At 35.9% G+C, this 20,933-nt stretch overlaps 1 protein-coding gene across 1 annotated transcript in view; it reads right to left on the bottom strand.

Annotated features, from left to right (window-relative positions):
- Ino80 (chromatin-remodeling ATPase INO80) overlaps nucleotides 1–20,933 on the bottom strand; it is a 176,831-nt gene that overhangs the window by 14,024 nt on the left and 141,874 nt on the right. Inside the window, exons 20-22 of the mRNA XM_089640150.1 lie at nucleotides 14,527–14,629; nucleotides 13,229–13,326; nucleotides 3,428–3,584 (exon numbers count right to left, since the gene is read on the bottom strand). Of these exons, the coding sequence (XP_089496276.1) occupies nucleotides 3,428–3,584; nucleotides 13,229–13,326; nucleotides 14,527–14,629 (358 nt within the window). The remainder of the gene's footprint in view (nucleotides 1–3,427; nucleotides 3,585–13,228; nucleotides 13,327–14,526; nucleotides 14,630–20,933) is intronic.

Genomic DNA, 20,933 nt, shown 5'->3' with positions numbered 1-20,933 from the left:
GTTTGCTATTGAATCTTCATTCACGAATAACATTAAGATGGATTCCAAGAATAACGAAAACATGACATAGGCCCAGTATATCAATTGATTTTAAGTTCGGCTTGGTTGTAATGTCGAGCTTAGCGTGGATTGGAACATAATCCGTATATAGGTCGCAAGCCTAGATATAAGCAATATTGTCTATGATTTTAATACAGGAGTGTGCTTCTATTTTCTATCAAACGTTAAATTTTCTTATCCCGGGAACGCTAAAATCAATTCCCGAAAACCCGGGATTGGTTTCGCGCGCCGTACCAACAGGTAGTAGTTGTTGCGTCATGAAGAATAAAAGCTTTAGCAGTTTCCCTGCCAATGACAGCGGTAGGTTTACATGCGCGAACACAGATGGCGTCTTGTTGTTAAGTGTTTTCGGCGAATGGATTTGAATCGTGTGCCCAAACCGAGCGGGATTTTAACACCCAATCAAAATAAACGCTCAAATTTCATTCAAAGTCTTTGTGTTGATTGAATTCAACACAAGAGACTAAATAAAATTAAGATCGGAAGGCAGAAGAGAAGTAGAATACTCGACAGCGAAGCGTTCCACGGGTTTTCAGTGGTGTTGATAGAAAAGAAGAAGAAGACTATAGCCTGGGCCTCAATTCTCGACGTAGTCATTCCACGTCGAGCGGAATGACTTTTGACGTATGTAATTACGTACCTTCGACGAGATTCGGGAATAAGAATGTCGACCAGTGTATGTAATTTCGACAGAAATTGCGAGAGGCCTGGATTGGAGAATCGATTCCCTGGTCGGGGTAGTAAAAAAACATAATTGGAGGTTAGTCGATTGTTTGGAATTTCAAAGATCATCTCGATTAAGAACTATCATATTTGCAATATAAAAGGAAACTATCGTTTATGGTGATCAAAACTATTGTTTCGGAATCTTCTCTTATAATGTAACAGTCATTTATTTTGTGTAGATTTACGTTTGGGCCAAACTTTTGGGCCTACATTCTAAGACTGAACTGTTGTTTGATCTAAGATGTGCATTTCGAAGTTCGTAAAGGTTGCCTAAAAACGCATTTATCTTAAAACAATAATATAATCTGGATAATCTAGTATTATTTGTCACACTTCACGATGTGAACAACACATTTAATTTAATACAGTTTCACAATTTTTGGCCATTCGATCTACAAATGCTTAAACAGCCATATCTGTCCACAGAATTAAGATGATGTGCCACATATATAATCCACTCGAGTGATCGCTAAAATAACCGACATGTGTGTCCAGCGCTCGGCACTTTTAAGCATTCGTTTTGGAAATTTACCGCTCTCAGTAAAAAAATCATAACAATGAATTTTAATATGAAGACCTTTAAACCGATTATATTGCTATATTGCCAATGAATCCACCTATATTTCGCCGTTACATATTTTTAGGATTTATAAAAAATATTTTAAAAAATTATAAAATTTATAAACACGTGAATTCTGCTTATTAGTTCTGTACTGGACGGGAGTCCGCACAAGACTGTAGATTTAGGCGCCGGGTCCAAACCGTGTCTTCAACCGATGAGAATGCTCCTTTACGGCCGATGATGATGATGATAGTAGTATATTTGATGAAATCTGCCTCCCGCACCCAGGCTTGGTGAATGGTGGGCACTGGGTGTGCTGTCGTCTCTGCTCGCTTCTGGTGTTGGCGGTTTTCCAGAGGAGGGCCGGCTTGTCTTGAAGAGGTAACACCAGAAGATCTTGGAGCAGAAGACTTGGCGAGGTGAGGCAGATGTTGGGCAGGAGTCACTTGTAGATAATAAAACGCTTGGTTTCGGTGGTAAAGATGAACTAATTTATTTTCAATTATGTGGCTGCTTATATTTAATTAGCCTGACTCGCGCCCGACATTGGGCTAGGAGCCTAAAAGTGGTGGGGGATTGTACCCGCGCCAACAATGAGTTTATAGGCCCCGACAAAATGTTGCATATTCATTTTGTCGGCAGCACTGGTGAAAGTAGTCGCTTAAATTTGCGAGTTAGAAAAGATTTTGAACGCTTACATGAATAACAATTACATAGTTTAAATGCATAGTAGTTATAAGAATGTGTATCTTGACAACTAGATATTTTGTTTGTCAAGATACGATAAAAAATAAGAAATGTTTGTAAATAAATGTGTAAATATGATCTCAAAGCGATCAAATTTGTAAAACATGTTAAGTTAGTATTTTTCCCAGGTCCCCCGTAACATAGCGCTCAGAAAGAGATAAGATTAACTATGCTACGAGGTTCCTGGATTTTTGTACACGCAAAAAAGGTAAAAAATATTGTTCAAAAAATGGTTATACATATGTGTGAAAAACAGCTTTTTTAATATCTCCTCAGCGGTAGTATATCGAAAATAGTGTTTATTTGACTACCGCCGAGGGGACGAACAAGTAAAATATAAACATTTGCAATATTTAAAAATTGATTTTTCCTAGTAAATTTTACATAGAAAAAATGCTGGACATCGATCCACGCGGCAGGTAAGCCGGCGACGCGGTATCGATGCCGTTCGTAGACAAAGTTTTTCAAGCGGCCGGGAACAAAATGGCCAGTGGCGGGGAGTGGTGATTTTGCCAGTGGCGTGGGGTAGGCACATTTTATAAAAGTAAAACAAATTTTATGAAATTAAATAATGTGGTCAACTACGTCCGTTACAAGTTCTTTTAAAATTGCGGGTGAATACCTATATTTTGCCGTTTTAGCTATTCTAAAAGTTTTGTATGAAAAAATGTTTTACAGAAATTAAGTTCACGAATTGTGGAATTTAATAAGGATATTAATTACTTTCACCATAAAAACTGGTATTGCTTTAGAAACATACGTTCACTGTATACAATTTTCTGTAAGAATAGTCTCGAATCTTGCTTTATTTAATTATATAAAACGTTTTATACAGACAGCCATTTACATGACATATGTCAATGTAAAAGACACGTGGCAGAGAATTTGACTTTGATAGATAGATACATATTGGATAAAAACCCTTTCACTTGAGTTAAAAACGCGTTAGATACAGGGTTAATTTAATTACAAATGCACTGGTATGTAAATAAGTGATAAAAATTGAATAAAACCAACATTTGCATCATTTGACAGCCCGCGTTCGAAAAAAAAACTTCAGTACAGACAAAAAAAAAAAATGTATTCTAAAAGAGTCTGCTTTAGGCTTTAAACGGCGGAATTAAGACATCTTTTTATAACTTAGGAAAACATTATTTCAGCTTTCTACCAATGATAACTGTTATACGCGGGAATGTTTGAAAAAAAATCAAATAAATGTTTTACAAAAGGTAAGGTAAGTAAAATGGTATAATATACCGAAAATGACTACGTGTGAGATAAGATTAGATCGGTTTCCGTGTCATAAAGAAGAAAAGAGAAAATATAGCTTACCCGGTGTGGAGGCTCCGTTGGGGCTGTCAATGTCCACCACGAGCGGCTCGCTGCTCTCGTCGTCGTGCTGGTGGTAGGAAGAGTTGGTGGAGGGCTCTCCCGGGGAGGGGGGACCCGACTCTATCTCGCTACCCTTGCTGCGCTTGCCATCGGCACCCTGCGATTGTAAACATTTTTTTACAGAAATTGAAAACACAAATAAAAAATAACTAACAAAATGGTTTGTTTGTGGGAGTTCCGCGACAAAATAGAAAATTTGGAAAGAACAAAGAACAAAAAAAAACAACATAACCTAACTTTTTTAATCTAACCCGAGCCAACCTAATCTGACAATTTTTCGACTTACTTCTAAAAGGACCAATGCCAGTTTTTCAAATTCTACGAGATCCATGGCTTAAAGTCCGATTATATGCTTTGATTCTAAATACAGGAGAATTATATAAAATATTCATTGCTACAACATCAACGATGTCTAAACCCTTATTTTTATTATTTTAAAAGGAAGATTGGAGAAGGGCTGTGATCATGCCGTTATACAAAGGTAAAGGGTCACGTATGGTATATGGGAATGATAGGGCTATTAGCCTGCTTAGTTCAGTTAACAAGGTGTATGGCAGAATTTTGATTGAAAGGGTAAGAAAGGAAACAAAGGATAAAATATGGGATGTGCAAGGTGCTTTTATGAGTGGAATGGGGTGTATGGACCAGATCTTCTGATTACGTTTGCTCACTCAGAAGTTTCTGGGAAAAAACCAGAAACTTTTCTGTGCCTTTATAGATCTACAAAAAGTATACGACCGAGTCGACAGGAAAAAGTTATGAAAGGTGTTGTCCAAGTATGGAGTGAAAACGAATCTCACACAGGCAATTGCGTCTCTGTATGAGGGAAGTGTTGCATATGTTTCATGGTGAACGGTGGATTTACGGGGTGGTTTTATATAAAAAAAATGTGTTAACAAGGCTGCGTAATGTCACCATGGTTATTCAATCTATACATGGATAATTGTATGCAAGAATTGAAAGAGGTGGGATTGGGCGCGAATTTGAGTAATCTGAAAGTATGTTGCCTGTTGTATGCTGATGATGCGGTGCTAATTGCTAGCAGGATGGAAGATCTACAGTATCTCGTGTCTAGGATGAAAAAAGTATGCATGAAGAATGAGTTAATGATGAATGTAAGTAAGTCTAAATTTATGGTGTATGAAAGAGAGAGGACGAAAACAGTGTGCAATATAGTTGTGAATGAGGAATACTTGGAGCAGGTGGATGAGTTTGTGTATTTAGGAAGTATGTTTACGAGAGATGGGAAGGCTAACAGAGATATTGAAAGAAGGGTAAATGCAGGTAACTCCATTAATGGAGGACTGAACGCAGTTGGCGCTAGCAAAAATTTATCCAAAGAAGCGAAGCTAGCAGTCCACAATGGAATGCTGGTACCTACCCTGATGTATGGAAGTGAGGCATGGAACTGGTAGAGAAAGGATGAAAGTAGACTGAATGCTGTTGAAATGAGATCCCTGAGGCGCATGTGTGGTAAAACCATCTATGACCGTGTGAGAAATGTGGAGATCCGCAAAGAGTGCAAGGCTGATATAAGCGTAATGAGTAAGATTAAGAAATGGCCGCTTAGATGGTTTAGGCATGTAAAGCGAATGAGCGAAGAAAAGGAGTGTTAGGAGAATATATAATGCAAATGTGAATAGTAGCAGAAGTCGGGGACGCCCGAGGAAGACATAGCACGACAAAGTGTATCAGATACTTGAGTCGGGCCATGTCGTCAAGAGTCAGAATAATAGAAGAGTATGTGTGAGACGATGTGTGAATGTGAATGAGGCAAGGAGTGTGTGCCAAGGCCAAATTGTCAAGCGGTCCGTCCTCTCTGCCTACCCGTGCGGGGAAACGTTAAAATATTTCATTTATTTTTGCAATTTTTTAGCAAATATACTTCTTTTATTCGGTACACATATGTTTATAATTTTAAAGCTAATAAGTATGGTAGTATTCCCAAAATGAATGAACTTCATTCAACTCCCTCCCTAAACACGAGTTATTCTCATTTAGGGAGGTTTTAATTAAATTAACAGCATAGATTTTTTATTTATTGTTTTGGTGTTCGTAGAACTCCATTTAATTTTTTAAATAAATTTAAAATAAATCAAATTTAATAATGTTATTATAATTATTAAGTTCTGCAAGTATTTCTGTTATTTTTACAGTTTTTTAATGTGACAGCTGTTTCGGCTTTTGAGGCCATTATCAAACTGTGGATATGTCCACACGGCGACGACTTATTTATATGCTTTTATTTATCCCCACCAAAAAAAAAAAATAAAAAATAAAAAAAATAAATAAAAAAAATAAAATAAAAATAACAGCATAGAACTTGTTATTTTTTGCATTGCTTATGTGTCTTGCATTTTCGTTTTATTTTATTTCTTTTTTATATAATCTAATCGTTGATAATTACTCTTGGTAACTTATAATAATGTTAATATCTTTTTTGTATGAAAATGCAAGAATTACATTTCAATAAACGAAAATAAACGTCTGATTTTTTAGCACATTGTACCCGAAGGTTACGGTTTTAAAACCTATCGGAATGCAATCGGCAATATTTGAACGCTGTGGTTGTTCGACAATCTTTCTCCCTGGGCGATAAAGACATTTTGGCACATTTATGCCACATCGGCGTTGCGGTGATAAAATTTATTGGTTTCGGCAGTGGGAACTTAAATCGTAATCGATTCTCTGGGAAGTCGGTCGTGGAGAAGCGGTGGAACAGAGAGAAAATTATTTTTCCCCTTTCGTCCTACGATTAGAGATGGATTCAAGGATTATTATAACCTTTCTCAAAGGTAATAATAATAATGTATGTATCCCAGCAACCTCCTCGAGTCAGTGGAATTATGGCATTCCCACTTTGAAAATGTTATGAGGCTGAAGATTGGGGGAGCAAAGGAGTAGAAGAGAGGATGAAGGTTGATAAGATTTGGGCTATTCAGACCTGATCATTAAACAAAGCTAAAAGCATTGAAAGCAAGGTTTTGATTCTGAATGCTAGGCAAGTATCCAGTATTTCCACTCTGATACTTCTTATAGGGTTTTTTCATGTATTTGTTTATGCTGACATTAAGGTAGGCGACACATTACGCTATATGCTTCATGGCTTGGTCTATTTCAGCATATAGCTCGCGATATGCTAAAATACGCCAAGCTACGAAAACATAGCGCGCTTAAGGCGAAGCTTAATGCCAATTTACTATTTTGATTAATCTTTATAACGAATTGGTGTACATTATGAAAACAAAAAAATATGCTTTAGTTAAATTGAAGGTTTTCCTATCGCTTCGCTTGAGTAGAATACAAATAAAAAAATAAATTGCTCAGTAAGAAATATAAATGCAAACTACTGCAAAAAATATTTTTTCAATAGAAATGTATGAACGCATAAAGGAAACAACTTTAAAAATACAGTATTTATAGCTAAGATTATCTGTGAGAGTTTCACTCGATTAAATTTTTTGCTTTCTTATAAAATTATTTACAAAATAAATAAAAACCAGTTTTGTGCTTGAAATCGAACGTTTCTAGAATCCATTTGTAAAGCGATTGTAATGCCTATTATCTACAATATAAGGTATACCAAGAATATACACATTATTGGCTTGTAGCTTCCTCTTAAGTCGTGATCTGTCACAGGCTAAAAGCACGCCAGCATTAAAACTTGGGGTTCATTGTTCAGGAGCTTTCCGCTCTGCCATGGAGGTCGTCTACATCTCGATCGTTAAATTTGGTAAAAGGCCCAAAAAATACTAAATGATGGTAGCTGGTACTCGAAATTAGTAAAAAAAACCATCCAAAGAATATAAAATTAGCAAATAACAGGGTCAGACCCGCGGCAGCAAACAGACCATTATTAAAAAATAAGAAGTCGTTTAAAAAAGTTCGTTAACTTAAAATAAAATAGCACCAATCAAGTCGGGTGCGGCGGGCGCAGAATCAAATCACCCTAAAGGGGCGAAGCTATTAACCAATGAAATTAATTAATATTCGTGTCGATCAGTCACTTTTGACTTGTGGGCGGGTTACGTCCTCTACGCCCTTCGGACTTCCGAGAAAACGGAAACTACAGTTGTCTGTTGTCTATTTATTGAACGTTTTACTGACTGAGAACTCACAGTTTATAACACTGCCCGCAAGCAAAGAAACAAATCAAAGTGAAATCATCTCAAAATACATTAATAAAATACTCAAAATATGTCAAAAAAAATTTTTTTTGTTGCTGTAAGAATTGGTTGAAACCTTTAACTCTTTAAATGTAACTGGATAATAATGATTGTTGAAACATAATCGATCTACCTACATATTTTTTAAGCAGAATTTTGATATTCCTTCGTTCAAAATAAGAGGAAACTTACTGTCTACATCTGATTTCGAAAAACTCTGTGTAAAGCTCGGGAAAGGTCGGGGCTAGCTAGTATATAATACTAAATAAGACAACTCTAATGTGCGGGGATATTTGAGAAAACAATTTATAACTATTTTTAATACTTCAGAAAATTACAATTACTTTACAAAATTATTAGGAATATGCGGACACGGGACGATATAAACCCCCGCAAGGAAAAATTAGCAACTTAAAAAAAACTTTTAAAAATTTTACAATCAAATAGAAATTAAGCAATAAACATTAGGTACTTGTTATAAACACATTATCAGGTCGCACAATCGTGATTGATAAATAAGGAAAGCAAATAAACACTTCATAAATTCATTTCCAAAGGATATCTACAAAATACTCAAGGTCAATTAGAAAATTTCAGTCCGTTAAATTGAATAGTAACTTTCATTGTTTTTATGTACTTCCAAATTCTGATCAAACAAAACCTATGTTTGCCTGTCGGTAAGCGTTCATTCGCCTGTCAGACAGCCTGTCATTCTGCTGACAAGTTAAGCTATTGCAATTTTATTAATCATTATCATCATATTTCAGGGTTCCTGAATTGTTGAGGTGTAACAGTTCTTTGACGAGACACCACAAAGTAAACAAGACCATTAACCGTACGTTTCAATTAGGGAATTTGTTTGAGAAATAAAAAAAAGTTTTGACGTATAAAAGAATGGATCACAGGGAAGTCTAAAGAATCGTAAAATTCGTGTTTACCTAGAACTTGCGTATGAAGTTATTGATGGATATAATAAAGGAACTATATGAAAAAAGGGATCGATAAAACATTTCAACAGTTTTGGTAATTTGATTTTTAATTGGAGTTTGATAAAGATTTTTCCTTTGTATCCATTAACAATAAAATTGATATTATGGAGCCGTACAAGTACCCAACCAAATTTGAATAATGAATTCATTACAAAAAATTGAAAATTTGTTTTATCATCATTTCCAAAAAAATATTGGTAATAGTAATGAACATAATAAGGTATCCATTTTAGCTTAATTTATATGAAACTACACAGGAGTGCCAACTGCTCCCAACCGTCTGGAGCCAGTGGGTCTAAGGCAATGATACTCAACCTTTTTCTTCTGCGGGCCACATTCATATATTTGTAAAGCTACGCGGGCCGCAACACTATACTGGTCAGTGTTACCAACGGATCTTGGCCTAATGTCGCCGTTTTTCAAACATTAAGTAGACTAATGTAGCCGAATTTCAGTTGCAGTAATTCTAATGAACTCGCATAAATTCTGCCCACATATTCCCCACAAATATTCTACGTGAGCTTGATTCCCCCTTTTTTTATTATTCGAAATCCATGGGGGGGGGAGGGTTGTTTGAGAATTTCTGTAAAACATAATTATAATAATCCCCACAAAAAAAATGTTACAGAACTTCGATGAAAAAAAAATCCGCACAGCCAAAAACATCATATGTGATTCCCCACAACAATTCCATTACGATTTACAGGAGGAATTCCATTTCGATTTTAGATTTTTTAGATTTTTAGATTTTTTTTCGTTGGCAACACTGATACTGGTATGACAAAATATATCATGAAACCCACCACCCCTGTTTTTTTGGCAACACTGTGAATGTGACGCATTTAACTTTGGAGCTGTCAAAAATGTATGTGTTGCCACGAGCAAAATTATTTGCGCGCATATTTGTCTGTCATATCTTTGTTTTTTGGAGATAGATCTAGCGTGTGCAGTAGCAAGTAGCAACACTCATAAACCAGATCTGATGTTGACACGACAACGACTATCCTCTTCGGTTTCAATATCTGTACGTCAAAGTCGCAATTAATCTCAAATTAACGTGATATAGAATGCCAGATTTTGTAAACCATGTTCCTGATATTAAATGTATTGAGGGCCGCACAGAATAGCTTGGCGGGCAGCAGGATGAGTATGACTGGTCCAAGGTATCCCCAAATGGGGTATGTTGTGAGGCTGAATGTAGCGGGGGGGGAAGTAGATGAGGTAGAGGAAGGTTGGAAAGTACCTCGCTAATCAGATCTGGTCACCAGAAACGGCCCAAGCCATTTCAAGCAACGTTTCGATACTGAAAGGTGGTCTAACACCAGGGCGATACTGAGAGTATTTTCCACTCTGGAACGTGCAGTAAATATCCTATATATTATTTTAAATGAGTAATTTGTGAAATAACACACAATAATCAAATAATATTTATTTGCGCACGCCAGGATTTGAACTCGCGACCTCCCCCCCTTGCTAGCCGAGAGCCTTACCCCTCGACCACGGTGGCCGTCAAGTTACATATTACCGCCGTCGCAATCGCCTTTTATCGATGGCACTAACTCCAATTTGGGGTAAGTTGACAGGCTGACGGAAATGGGTAGGTAGTTGTGGAAAAGACGGAGGTTTAGAGGCACCTGTGAATTTAGATCTCTAAACATGGATAACTAAAGCGGGTCAAAATACTTTGTAATTTGGGAGCCTCGATTTCAATTTACATATCGTGGGTTGTAACATGATAAAGTTTAAGAAGCACTGCCTTAAAACATTTCATAATACTTGGTAATTAGTCGCAAGGTTTCTGTGTGAATAAGACATTAAAATTGGTCCTAAATGCTCTATAAACGCACAGTTACAAGACGAATGAATCTCATGTAGTGGGTAATTTTGTCGGTGTTGGTTTTTTTTATAAAAGTTAACTTCAGTTTCGCACCAGACTCGAGGTCAGGATTGTGACCCTACCGGCGCGAGAGGTTAATTTTCGATGAAAAATTGGTGGTTATAAAATACATTAAAACGTGGTGGTTTTGAAGGCGACTATTAACATTCCTTTAGGTGGGTTAAAAGGAGCTATCAAACATGAGGACTTTTCGAATTAAAAATATAAGTTACATGATTGTTTGTCAATATTCCTATTGTTACGAGTGTGTACCTATCTTCCGATACTTTCTACCAATTCCAATAACTGCTTTCTAAACTTGACCAGACAATAAGTCACCCAAATTTATTGTAACCTATCTAATTTTATTGTATAGCTGTAAGATGCTTTCCCAGAACAAAGAAAAGTACTTAAGAACTAGTGCAAATTTCTTGGCCTAAGAGCACAGCGATCAAGAATTTTTAATGCTTCAGAAAATGGTTTATGCTTGATAGTTAAGATGTAAATAAAATCACGTATTACAAGAAATAAATTCGGCCCCTTAGAGTCAAAAAAACGTAACTCAATTTTTTATCGATTCTGAGTTACGGATGGTAAAATGAATTACTATTTTATATTAAAAGATGGTTCAGAAGCACACAATACCATCCTTTAACTAAATGAGAAGAAATTATTAATATGTTTCGTTTGTTTAAAAGTATACAACACTGATTAATTGAGAACTATGTTTTCTTGCTCTCCTGTAAAGTAGAGAAAAATGAGATACGTTTTTTTGACCCTTAGGGGCCGAAATGTTACATTCTTACGGTAAGCGAATAAAACAAGACAGCGATAAAAAATAACTTAGTAAAAGTGAGTTTAGGTCAAGTTAAATCTGTTATTTGTTTTGTTTCATCTTTCTTCACTCATTTAACTTTTCTTCTATTTTCCTCAATGTTCAGTTTTGTCACTGTTCAATTTGGTCATAAAACCTATTTTTACAGTGCAATGTGCTATCAGACCAATCAGCATTAGCACTAGGTAGGCCACGGACTGCCACGACAGTGGCGACAATTGTTATACACCACGAAGATGGTTGGGAGAGCATTGCTCCTGTTTTCTCCTCCGGGGGAACAACGCCGCAGCCAGTAACTTACTCAGTACAGTCAGATAATGCGCCCGATAAGGACCCCGAAAGAAAGTATGACCGGACTTCTTTCTCCAAGAGATGTTTTTGCCAGCCGTACATTATTTGTTTATTATTCATTATCGTCCTATTGGGCTTTTACAAGGAATTTGACACTTTATGCGAGACAGGATACATTGGTATATTTGAGTTTTATTTTCCAATGTACATTTGTGACTTAAATTTTGTTTACTTTGCTACCGGTTTCGACACAACCGTGTCATTAACAAAAACGAGCATTTCCATCGCATGACTTGTAATTTCATCCATGTGTAAGTTAACCAGCACACTCTCTTGGAATAGTATAGCGAGATCTCGAATCTGCGGTACTCGAAGATTAGCACCATTAATAACATATGAAAAACGAAAGGATTTTAACCTACGAACAAAACTAATAATCTGGCATTTACTAATATTTATTGCAAATCATTTTCTGAACACCAAACAAATAGTTTATTCAGGTTCAACGGCAAAATAACGCGATCGTCTCTAATTATTCTGTAGATCTTCATTCAGCTCATCGGCAAATAACAGAACATTGTCATACTAAAAATATATAAATAATACAAAAAATAATATTGGGCCCAAATGAAATTCCTGCGGTACTCCGCTCGATGCCATAAATGCAGTAGCGGCTCAAGCACTTCTTCGATGGTGGAAACCGACATTTTTTACATGTAGTGTACTGAAATCTTACTACCCGGATAATATATTATATACATTTTCAAACAAAAACGTTCATGGACAATTCATGCCTGAACATAAAATAAATTAATATTTATTTAAGGATGCACCAATTTATAAATAGTATAATAAAAATAAAGCAATATTTAGCCGGTGTGGACAACTCAGCTCCCTTAGAGCTAGATTTAGCTTTAAATCGAGGCCGTTAGCTCCAAAAAGTGAGTTAGTTTCTTAGCTCGTTTTTCAGATAATCTAGCTCTCCTAACTAACTAACTAACTAACCATCACTCCGTTTCCCCGCAGGGGTAGGCAGAGAGGACGGACCGCCAAACAACTCGGTCTTGGCACACACTTCTTGCCTCATTCATATTCATACATCGTCTCATACATACTCTTCTATTATTCTGACTCTTGACATGGCCCGACTCGAGTATCTGATTCACTTGATCGTGCCATGTCTTCCCCGGGAGTCCCCGACTTCTGCTACCATTCGCATTTGCATCACATATCCTCCTTACACTCCTATCTTCGCTCATTTGCTCTACATGCCATTAACGGAATTACCTGCATTTACCCTTCTTTCAATATCTCTTTCAGCTTTCCCATCTCTATCATTCGGGTTTGTTTCTCCTCAGAATTTCTTTAGACTATTTTCTAAACGACTAGTATTTTATCAGGAAAATGGCATGCTGTCGCATTTATAACACGATCATTTTTCTTCGTGTATAATAAATATATGTTTTGAAAGATTTTAATGGGTCAAAAAAATTAAGTAATTCGAAAAAAAACGAATAAATAATATCGAAGATACTGAAGGGACGTATAAATATTTCAAATGAAGATCATGAACATTTGTCTTACCTTCGGCGAAAATCCGTACAGTTTTCTCTTTTTGTCCTTGTCGGCTCGAACAAGGGTCGGATCTTCCTGCATTCTTCTTTCTTCAGCCCTTTGCTTATCTGAAACAAATGAGTACCATTACAAACTACCAATAAATGCATCCGCATTAGATGTATACAATATATACGAGTATATTTTTTTATCATCTTCAAACAGATGAAATATGAAAAAAAATATACAGTGTGTGGCAAGCCTACGCACGACGGAAGTGAAACTTTCAGTATTCTTCTCTCTCTCTTTTCATTTCAATCTCTCTTTTTTTCTGTCTATTGACATATTTATAAGTAGCATGTGATAAAAAAATTAAAAGTTATAAAAATATGGGATTCGAACCCGGGTCCTGCATAACGAGTGTCGAACGCTCTGCCTCTAGACCGCGAGGAGAGGTATCTCGCGCGACGAGAACCGCGTATACAACGTGTACTCCTCAATTGACTTGTCAAGCGCAAATTTTTGTTTTCAAACACGGCAAATGAATAATATCACATAACGTCTCGTTAACGCTTTATATAGGGTCGAATCGAAGATATATCGGCAGTGTGAAGTCATATCTGTCGTTTTTCAAAATATTTCCGTATATTTGTCCGTTTTGGAAAAGATCTATCGTGTTTTAACAGTCTCATACCCGTATGAAGTCTGAATTTGAAAAACATTTCTAAATTTTGAAAAACTCACTTACGGCTGTGTTTTTTACTAAAAAAAACCAGTCGCGCACGTCTGCGAGGGTAATAAGTCGCGTTATCGGCCTTGATTAGTAATTTTAATGATTCAAAATAAAAATAATGAATCAAAATAACGAGCGACTCTACCGGCTCGATTTGTATACTATATTTCGACCAAAATATCATATAGTCAAAATATCTAAAAGTCGCAGCACGAGAGCATTTTATCACTTTTCCTCGTATTAAAAAAATCACAAAAGAAAAAAAAAATAGTTAAAGCGGGGATCGAACCTCGGTTCTTCACGACGACAGTCGAGCGCTCTGCCTCTAGACCGCGAAGCTGAGTTTGGAGAGTGACCTAAACTAGGTATATAATATTAGCTAGGCTCCTATAGCGAAATGATCACGGTTTTACTCCGGTCCTCGAAAATGCATGACGCGCGTAAAGAAGTTTCACTTCAAAAAAAACAGAACCATAAAAATAAGCCAATTACCAACTTTGCGAATTAGGTAATCATCAGTTACAGGTCACATAAAATGATCAGGGTATAAAATGCGAAGAAATGAAATTAAAAGTAAAATGCAATAGTAACTCACATTTGTGTTCTATTTCTTCATCGTCCAACAGCAGAGAGACTACCTCCTTAGGTTTGAGAGTGTCGGGTTTGAAGTGACCACCGCTGATGACCATTCTCTGGATCTGTGAAGGAAAAATAAACAATAATTTAATTAATAAAATATTTTTAACATTTCAAAAAGCAACTTACAGTAAATAAATGTATATAAGAGATAGCAACTTTTGACAAAAGCTCAAAACCTGTAAAGAACTGGAAATTGCATAACCATGACAAAAACTCATTCAGAAATGTTTAATGTATAGAGCAGTGGCGGTTCTCATATGGGGGTCATTTGGTCAATGTCCTCCCAAAAATATTCCGCAATATTATAAATTAAAAAAAATGAATTTGTCAAACTACCCAATTTTAATTAAGCTTAAAATATCAGTGCAGATTCGTACAGTAATGGCGGGTTTCAGTGCCATCTAGCGTCCAAATGAGAAGTTATTGTATATTATAGTATATACCAACCGTGGGTCTCTTTCAAATTTGACCTCCAACTATATCCTTTTTTTCTCTTTGCCATACAGGTAAAGGAAGTAAACACTATCATGTCTGACGTATGCTTAGTATAATACAAAATTAATTTTAAAGGACAGGACCGCGGTGAGATGACAAAATGTCAATCGAAAGTTTTTTGATTGATAAACAATAGCCTCCCATTGACCTCAATATAGCCATGTCAGTGGTTTATTTATGGTAGCCATCTTTCGATGGTTACCATCATTTATGGTTACCATCGAAATTATACTTATGATTGTTGACGTAATTTGCATGGATTCATTTAAAATGTTAAATTCTGTGGATACCGTATTGAAAGAAATCGCAAACAATTCATTGAATCATGACAAACATCTTCAAGTGAAGTGTAAATTAGTTTCTGTTACAGGAGATACAAATAAAGAGGTTTAAAACGATATTTTGAAACGAAGTTATAATTTTTATGATGTTTTTTTTGTGTGCTATAAAATGAACGAATAGATACTTTTGCTTTCATTGTTTACTTTTTAACTCCATTGATAAACATTGGACTGAGATTGGGTTGGTGATTTATAAACATTTTAATAGGAAAAGAGTTTTTTAATGAAAAAAAGCGTTAATTAATTATGCGTAAATAATTAGATAAATAATCTTAAATTAAACAATTTAGTGCTACCGGCTTCAGAATAGGCGAGTACCGGAAAATTAATTACATATATTGGCGTTTTTACAATATTATCAACGCATTAGCAACATGTATCAACAATTCATATTTATTTCTTTTCGATTGAACTTCCACTTCTGGACCCAGAGAGCCACCTCTTTCAGAGGACTGAAAATGTATGATTATTTATTGTTATCAAGTTTAATTTATAGACCTCCAATTTAAGGTTTTTATTGTTCAATAAAAAATAAAAAAAGTTTCTGTAAATAGTACAAAACTAAGTTACTATCCGCGTCTGTCTGTTTGTGCGCTTAGTTCTTCTATGCAATGGAGTTTGAGAGGGTTTTCGCTATCATTTGGAGAATTTCTTCCGGAAGGTTTATATATATAATACATGGATAGTAATAATTATTTATAGAAAGTAGAGAAAAGTCTAGCAACGCCGGGTACGAGTCAGCTAGGTTAGTTATAAACATGTTTTGTTGTGTAGTAATTATAACACGTGACAACTATTTCATTCAAACAATCCCTCGCCGGATCCGTGACTTTCTTTGCCACGTGTTTTCTTCGAATAATAAGACACATTTCAACCCTACTTCACCAAAATCCTCAATCACTAACATCATTATAATATTAGTCAGCAATCTTCCATCAAAAGCATTCAGGTCTAGATCGTGGACCACCCCTTGTATACATGTCGAGTATCGAATTTGCCTATTTATACCACGGGCATGGCGACATACCGAATCGGCCGTCGATATCATAATATACGCGGATATTGTTCGTGCAGTCTTTTGTTCGGCGTCCTTCACAAGGATGAAACCGAATACAAATAAAAGGAAGCAGATAAAATCTCCTTCCACAGATCCCGGACAACGGCAGTTATAAGGACTGGGGACAGTAAGGACCTCCCTGTTAGCTTATCGACGACAGAGAATCTACGGGTTTATTCAAACACATTGAAAGTTTTAAGTATTTCTTTTATACATTCAATAATATTATTACTCATTTTATGAAAAACAGTTTATTTATAAACAAGTTGTACTAAGTAATTATAACTACGCGTGTTAGCTGTTTCACCTTCTGAAGGCATTATCAAACAGTTTGATAATGCATTCAATAATAATTACACGACAGAACTTGTTTATAAATAACTGTTTTTCAAATAAAACTTGATAACAATAAACACATTGAACGTGTTAGTGTGGAAAGAGGAAAAAATCACATATTACGATTTGTGCACAAGTAAAATTGACAAGCTGAAGACTGACAAGGCTACAGGACCGGATGGAATTCCTTCCACAATTGAAGCCCTTGTTATACATTTGGCACTACTATTTTGACCCCAAATATGTAAACTGAGTCGAGTCAGTAATATTTTCAAGACAGACGCTGCCAAAACTATTTGAAAAAATTATTTGTGAAGTTTTGTCCCCAGAATACGCCATTAATAGGAGAAAATCAACGCGTTTCCTTCCAAAGAAATCAACAATCACAAAATCAACTTACCTTATTGTGGTTGGTTTAGACTAGAGGCACCAAACATAGGTAGTTTAAGCCGACTTTGCCAAAGCATTTGATCCTGTTAACTATTATATAAGTATGAGATATAGGCTTCGACCTACCAACACTGAACTTTTTCTCATCCTATTTAAAACCCAGAAGCCAAATTGTTTCGGCAAATAGACATACCTAAAAAAAATCCAAGCGCAATCTGGAATTCCCCAAGGGTCAAACCTCGGACCTCAGTTGTTCCTAATACTAAGAGTGATACCAAAACTATGTTAGGAACAGCAAATTCTATTATTTACAGATGACCTTAAAATTCTTATAAAAATAAGCTCCCAACAAGATTGTCTTAAAATGCAAGCTGGTGTGGATGCTATCTGAATGGTCGTCGCAAACAGATTTCAACACAAAAAATGTATCGATATTAAAAATTACATCCGGAACCTATTTAATCTGTAATCGGTAGCAGAACAGAGATGTTAGGGGCGGACATTTACGGTGTAGTATTTAGGTGTGTTTGAAGGTGTGCGAAATCAAGTTGTTAATGTGGTAAAGCATTTTTTTAATAGTTGAAAATAATCTTAAAGGTACGTGCTTTATTAAAATATGATTCTTTTTTTTTTTTAATTACATGTGTATTGTGTTGATGCATTGGTTCAAAATGAACATTTTTTGTCTTTGATTGAGTATGAATAAATTTCTTTACGGGTCTTCACATCAATTTAGAAGAATATTAATTGTTTTATGTATTTTGCACACGGAAAAAATATTTTATCTATTTCCATCATTTAACTCACGCAATATCATTTTTAATGTATGTTTGTTTTTATTTACCATTCATCGATTTATTTTGTATTTTCTGTGTTTGAAGTATTATAATCAATAAAATGCACCTAGCGCATAAGTTAAAAATAAAAATATATTTCAAAGCATTAAAAAAAATAAAGTAGCATTTCACGTTAGATACTAGGGCCCTTCAAAGAACCGAGGAGGAGTGGAGAGGAGAGACGACGCTCTCTTCCCTCGTGGGGCCTTCAAGAAATCAAGGAGTGGACTCTTCCATTGTGGGGCCTTCAAGGAACCAATGGGGGTGGAGAGGAGAGATGGGAACTGGGATGACACATTGGAACCAGAAGCCTCATATCCAATGACAACCCTGGTGAAATTTATCAAAGGGACCGGTTTCCTGTTAAAGGAATGAGTTACAATGGGCCTATGGTCTAAGTGCTTGCGAAAACTATACGTTAACCGTCTCCGCTCTATAATAAATAAATAAATAAATATGTAGCCTCGAGATTTATGATAACGATGTGATAATATTACAATATCACAATTTATTTAATTAATGTAGAAAATAATATTTGTCTCAAGATTTATGCAAGACGGTCACCGTATAGGTACTTATGTACTAATTAATAACTCGAGCAGGTATAAGATAGATAAACATACCAGGTCAAACGCTAACTACTAACTGGTTGATAACTAACTGAGCCGTAGACAAATATTTTAATTAATTTCAAATTCATATTTTAACTTACAAAAAATATACTTATTTTTGATTAAATAAGTACATATTCAAAAATATGTACTTATTTTTGAATAAACGTGTCATTAAAGTTGGGTAATTTGCATTTTCGAGGATTTTGCACACCTGGTAAAATCATAAATAAGAGATAATTTACATTACAATTTAACAGGCTGGACACTGACCCGCCCAGTGCGCAGGCGCAGGGGTACAACCATTCTGACTAAACGTGCTTGCCGCGCAGTGAGCCGGGTTCGTCCGGAAAGGGTTACTATATATAGCTTCCAACAGAATGAGGCCCGAAGTGATTATTAACTAACTAACCATCACGCCGTTTCTCCGCAGGGGTAAGTTGAGAGGTTAGACCACCACACAACTCTGTCTTGGCGCACACTCCTTGCTTCAGTCACATTCATACATCGTCATATACTTAATCTGTTATTCCGTCTTCGTTAATAATAAAGTTATCATGTCGGCAAATGGACCACAGAAGCCAGACAGCAGGTGGTTAGACGCATAAACTAGCCATTAAAACTACAAATTGCATTGTTTTCAATAGCCACGTCACGATGCATTCAATTAAAACGGACGCACGAAAATAATTGATAAAAAAACTGGATAAAAATAGCACTACAATACAAAAAATCATCGAGTGCATGTCGACGTCGACAAAACTGCATCCGGTAAATGAATGTTCCATAAGCTAATAATCAGAAGAGAGAATACAATGTTGGGCATTGTAAGAAAAATACCGCACTACTGTCACACCAACAATAGGCGATCGTGTGGCACGATCAAGCCAACCTACCGCAAAGACCTGATAATATTTTGACAGATCGTTACTACGAATGATGAATTAAGATGACTGTCAAATAATTTGACTAAACATAGGTGGCAATTGAATGAGCCACTTGCACGACCATTTTTTTCTGAAAACGAATTTCAAAAGCATTTAGTTTTTGTTGCTGTTTTAAAAGAATTTTTAAACCCGCAAATTTTTTGCGAATATACTTAACTAACCAACTAACCATCACGTTTCCCCGCAGGGGTAGGCAGAGAGGACGGACCGCCAAACAACTCGGCCTTGGCACACACTCCTTGCCTAATTCACATTCATACATCGTCTCATACATACTCTTCTATTATTCTGACTCTTGATATGGCCCGACTCAAGTATCTGATTCACTTGGTCGTGCCATGTCTTCCTCGGGCGTCCCCGAATTCCTAACGATTTTAATACCTACGAAATTGAAGAACTTCTCATAAGCAAGAAAAGTGATCTTTATTGACGTTTAAACAACCCAATTAATTTAGTCAATTTAATTAATTGATAGAATTTATAAATTTGAATTGATATTTTTAAGCAAGTATATAACCAACAGCGTTCAAGATCATACGAATTAATAAATCAATAAAATACATGCAAGTGGCTCATTAAGAATATAGACACATTAATGTGACCGATCATAGGTGATAACCACTGTTGGTTCCCGTTTGATGTTTCATCTCCGCGATTGTTTAGAATTCACATCTCGAATTTGGGCACAATAGGACGCGGCACGGGACACAAACACTTGAAGCGTCATTGAAATAAGGTAAGGACAAAGCCGCCGCTTGTAAAATTCTTAAAAACTCGATAGCAGGTGGTATGTTCGAATCAGATGGGATTCAATCTAGCCTGATGCCTGATGCCTGACACTTACTAAACGTGCCTTATCGACTGTCCTTTGTCTTAAGCCGACGATTTTATTGACCCATCTAAAATCGCCAGCGATTCATTCCGCAGGCATAATAAAATAATATTGTGTTGATTCGCAAAAAGCATTCTCCGAAACAAAGAAGTGTCGATTTTAAAGGTTTAACGGCCGTCTGCACTAGCTAGCCAATTTTACGTTTTCACTCCTGTTTTCCAACTAGCATATTTATATGTTAATGTGTGTATAAATATTAAAGTGTAATATTAAAACAAACATTACATATATAAAAATACCGTTGAGAATATAGTGCTAAAACCTTATCTAAACTCAAAATATAGGTACATCCGAAATTAAAACAGAAATTAACACAAAAGTGTATTCGTTAGGGTAAGCAGAGCTGCAAATTGCTTTTTGTGATTTTCGATTCCCGTAATACTAGTGTGGAAGGATGTTAAAGGTTTAAAAAAGACATGGAGAATACTGTGCCAAATGCAACAGAAAAGAGAACGGAA

This window comes from Hesperophylax consimilis, chromosome 15 (assembly GCF_061612785.1).
Source record: "Hesperophylax consimilis isolate HC1 chromosome 15, BYU_Hcon_1.0, whole genome shotgun sequence".
Lineage (NCBI taxonomy): Eukaryota > Metazoa > Arthropoda > Insecta > Trichoptera > Limnephilidae > Hesperophylax > Hesperophylax consimilis.
The sequence above is the reverse complement of the archived record's forward strand: the minus strand, read 5'-3'. Positions and strand labels throughout refer to the sequence as shown.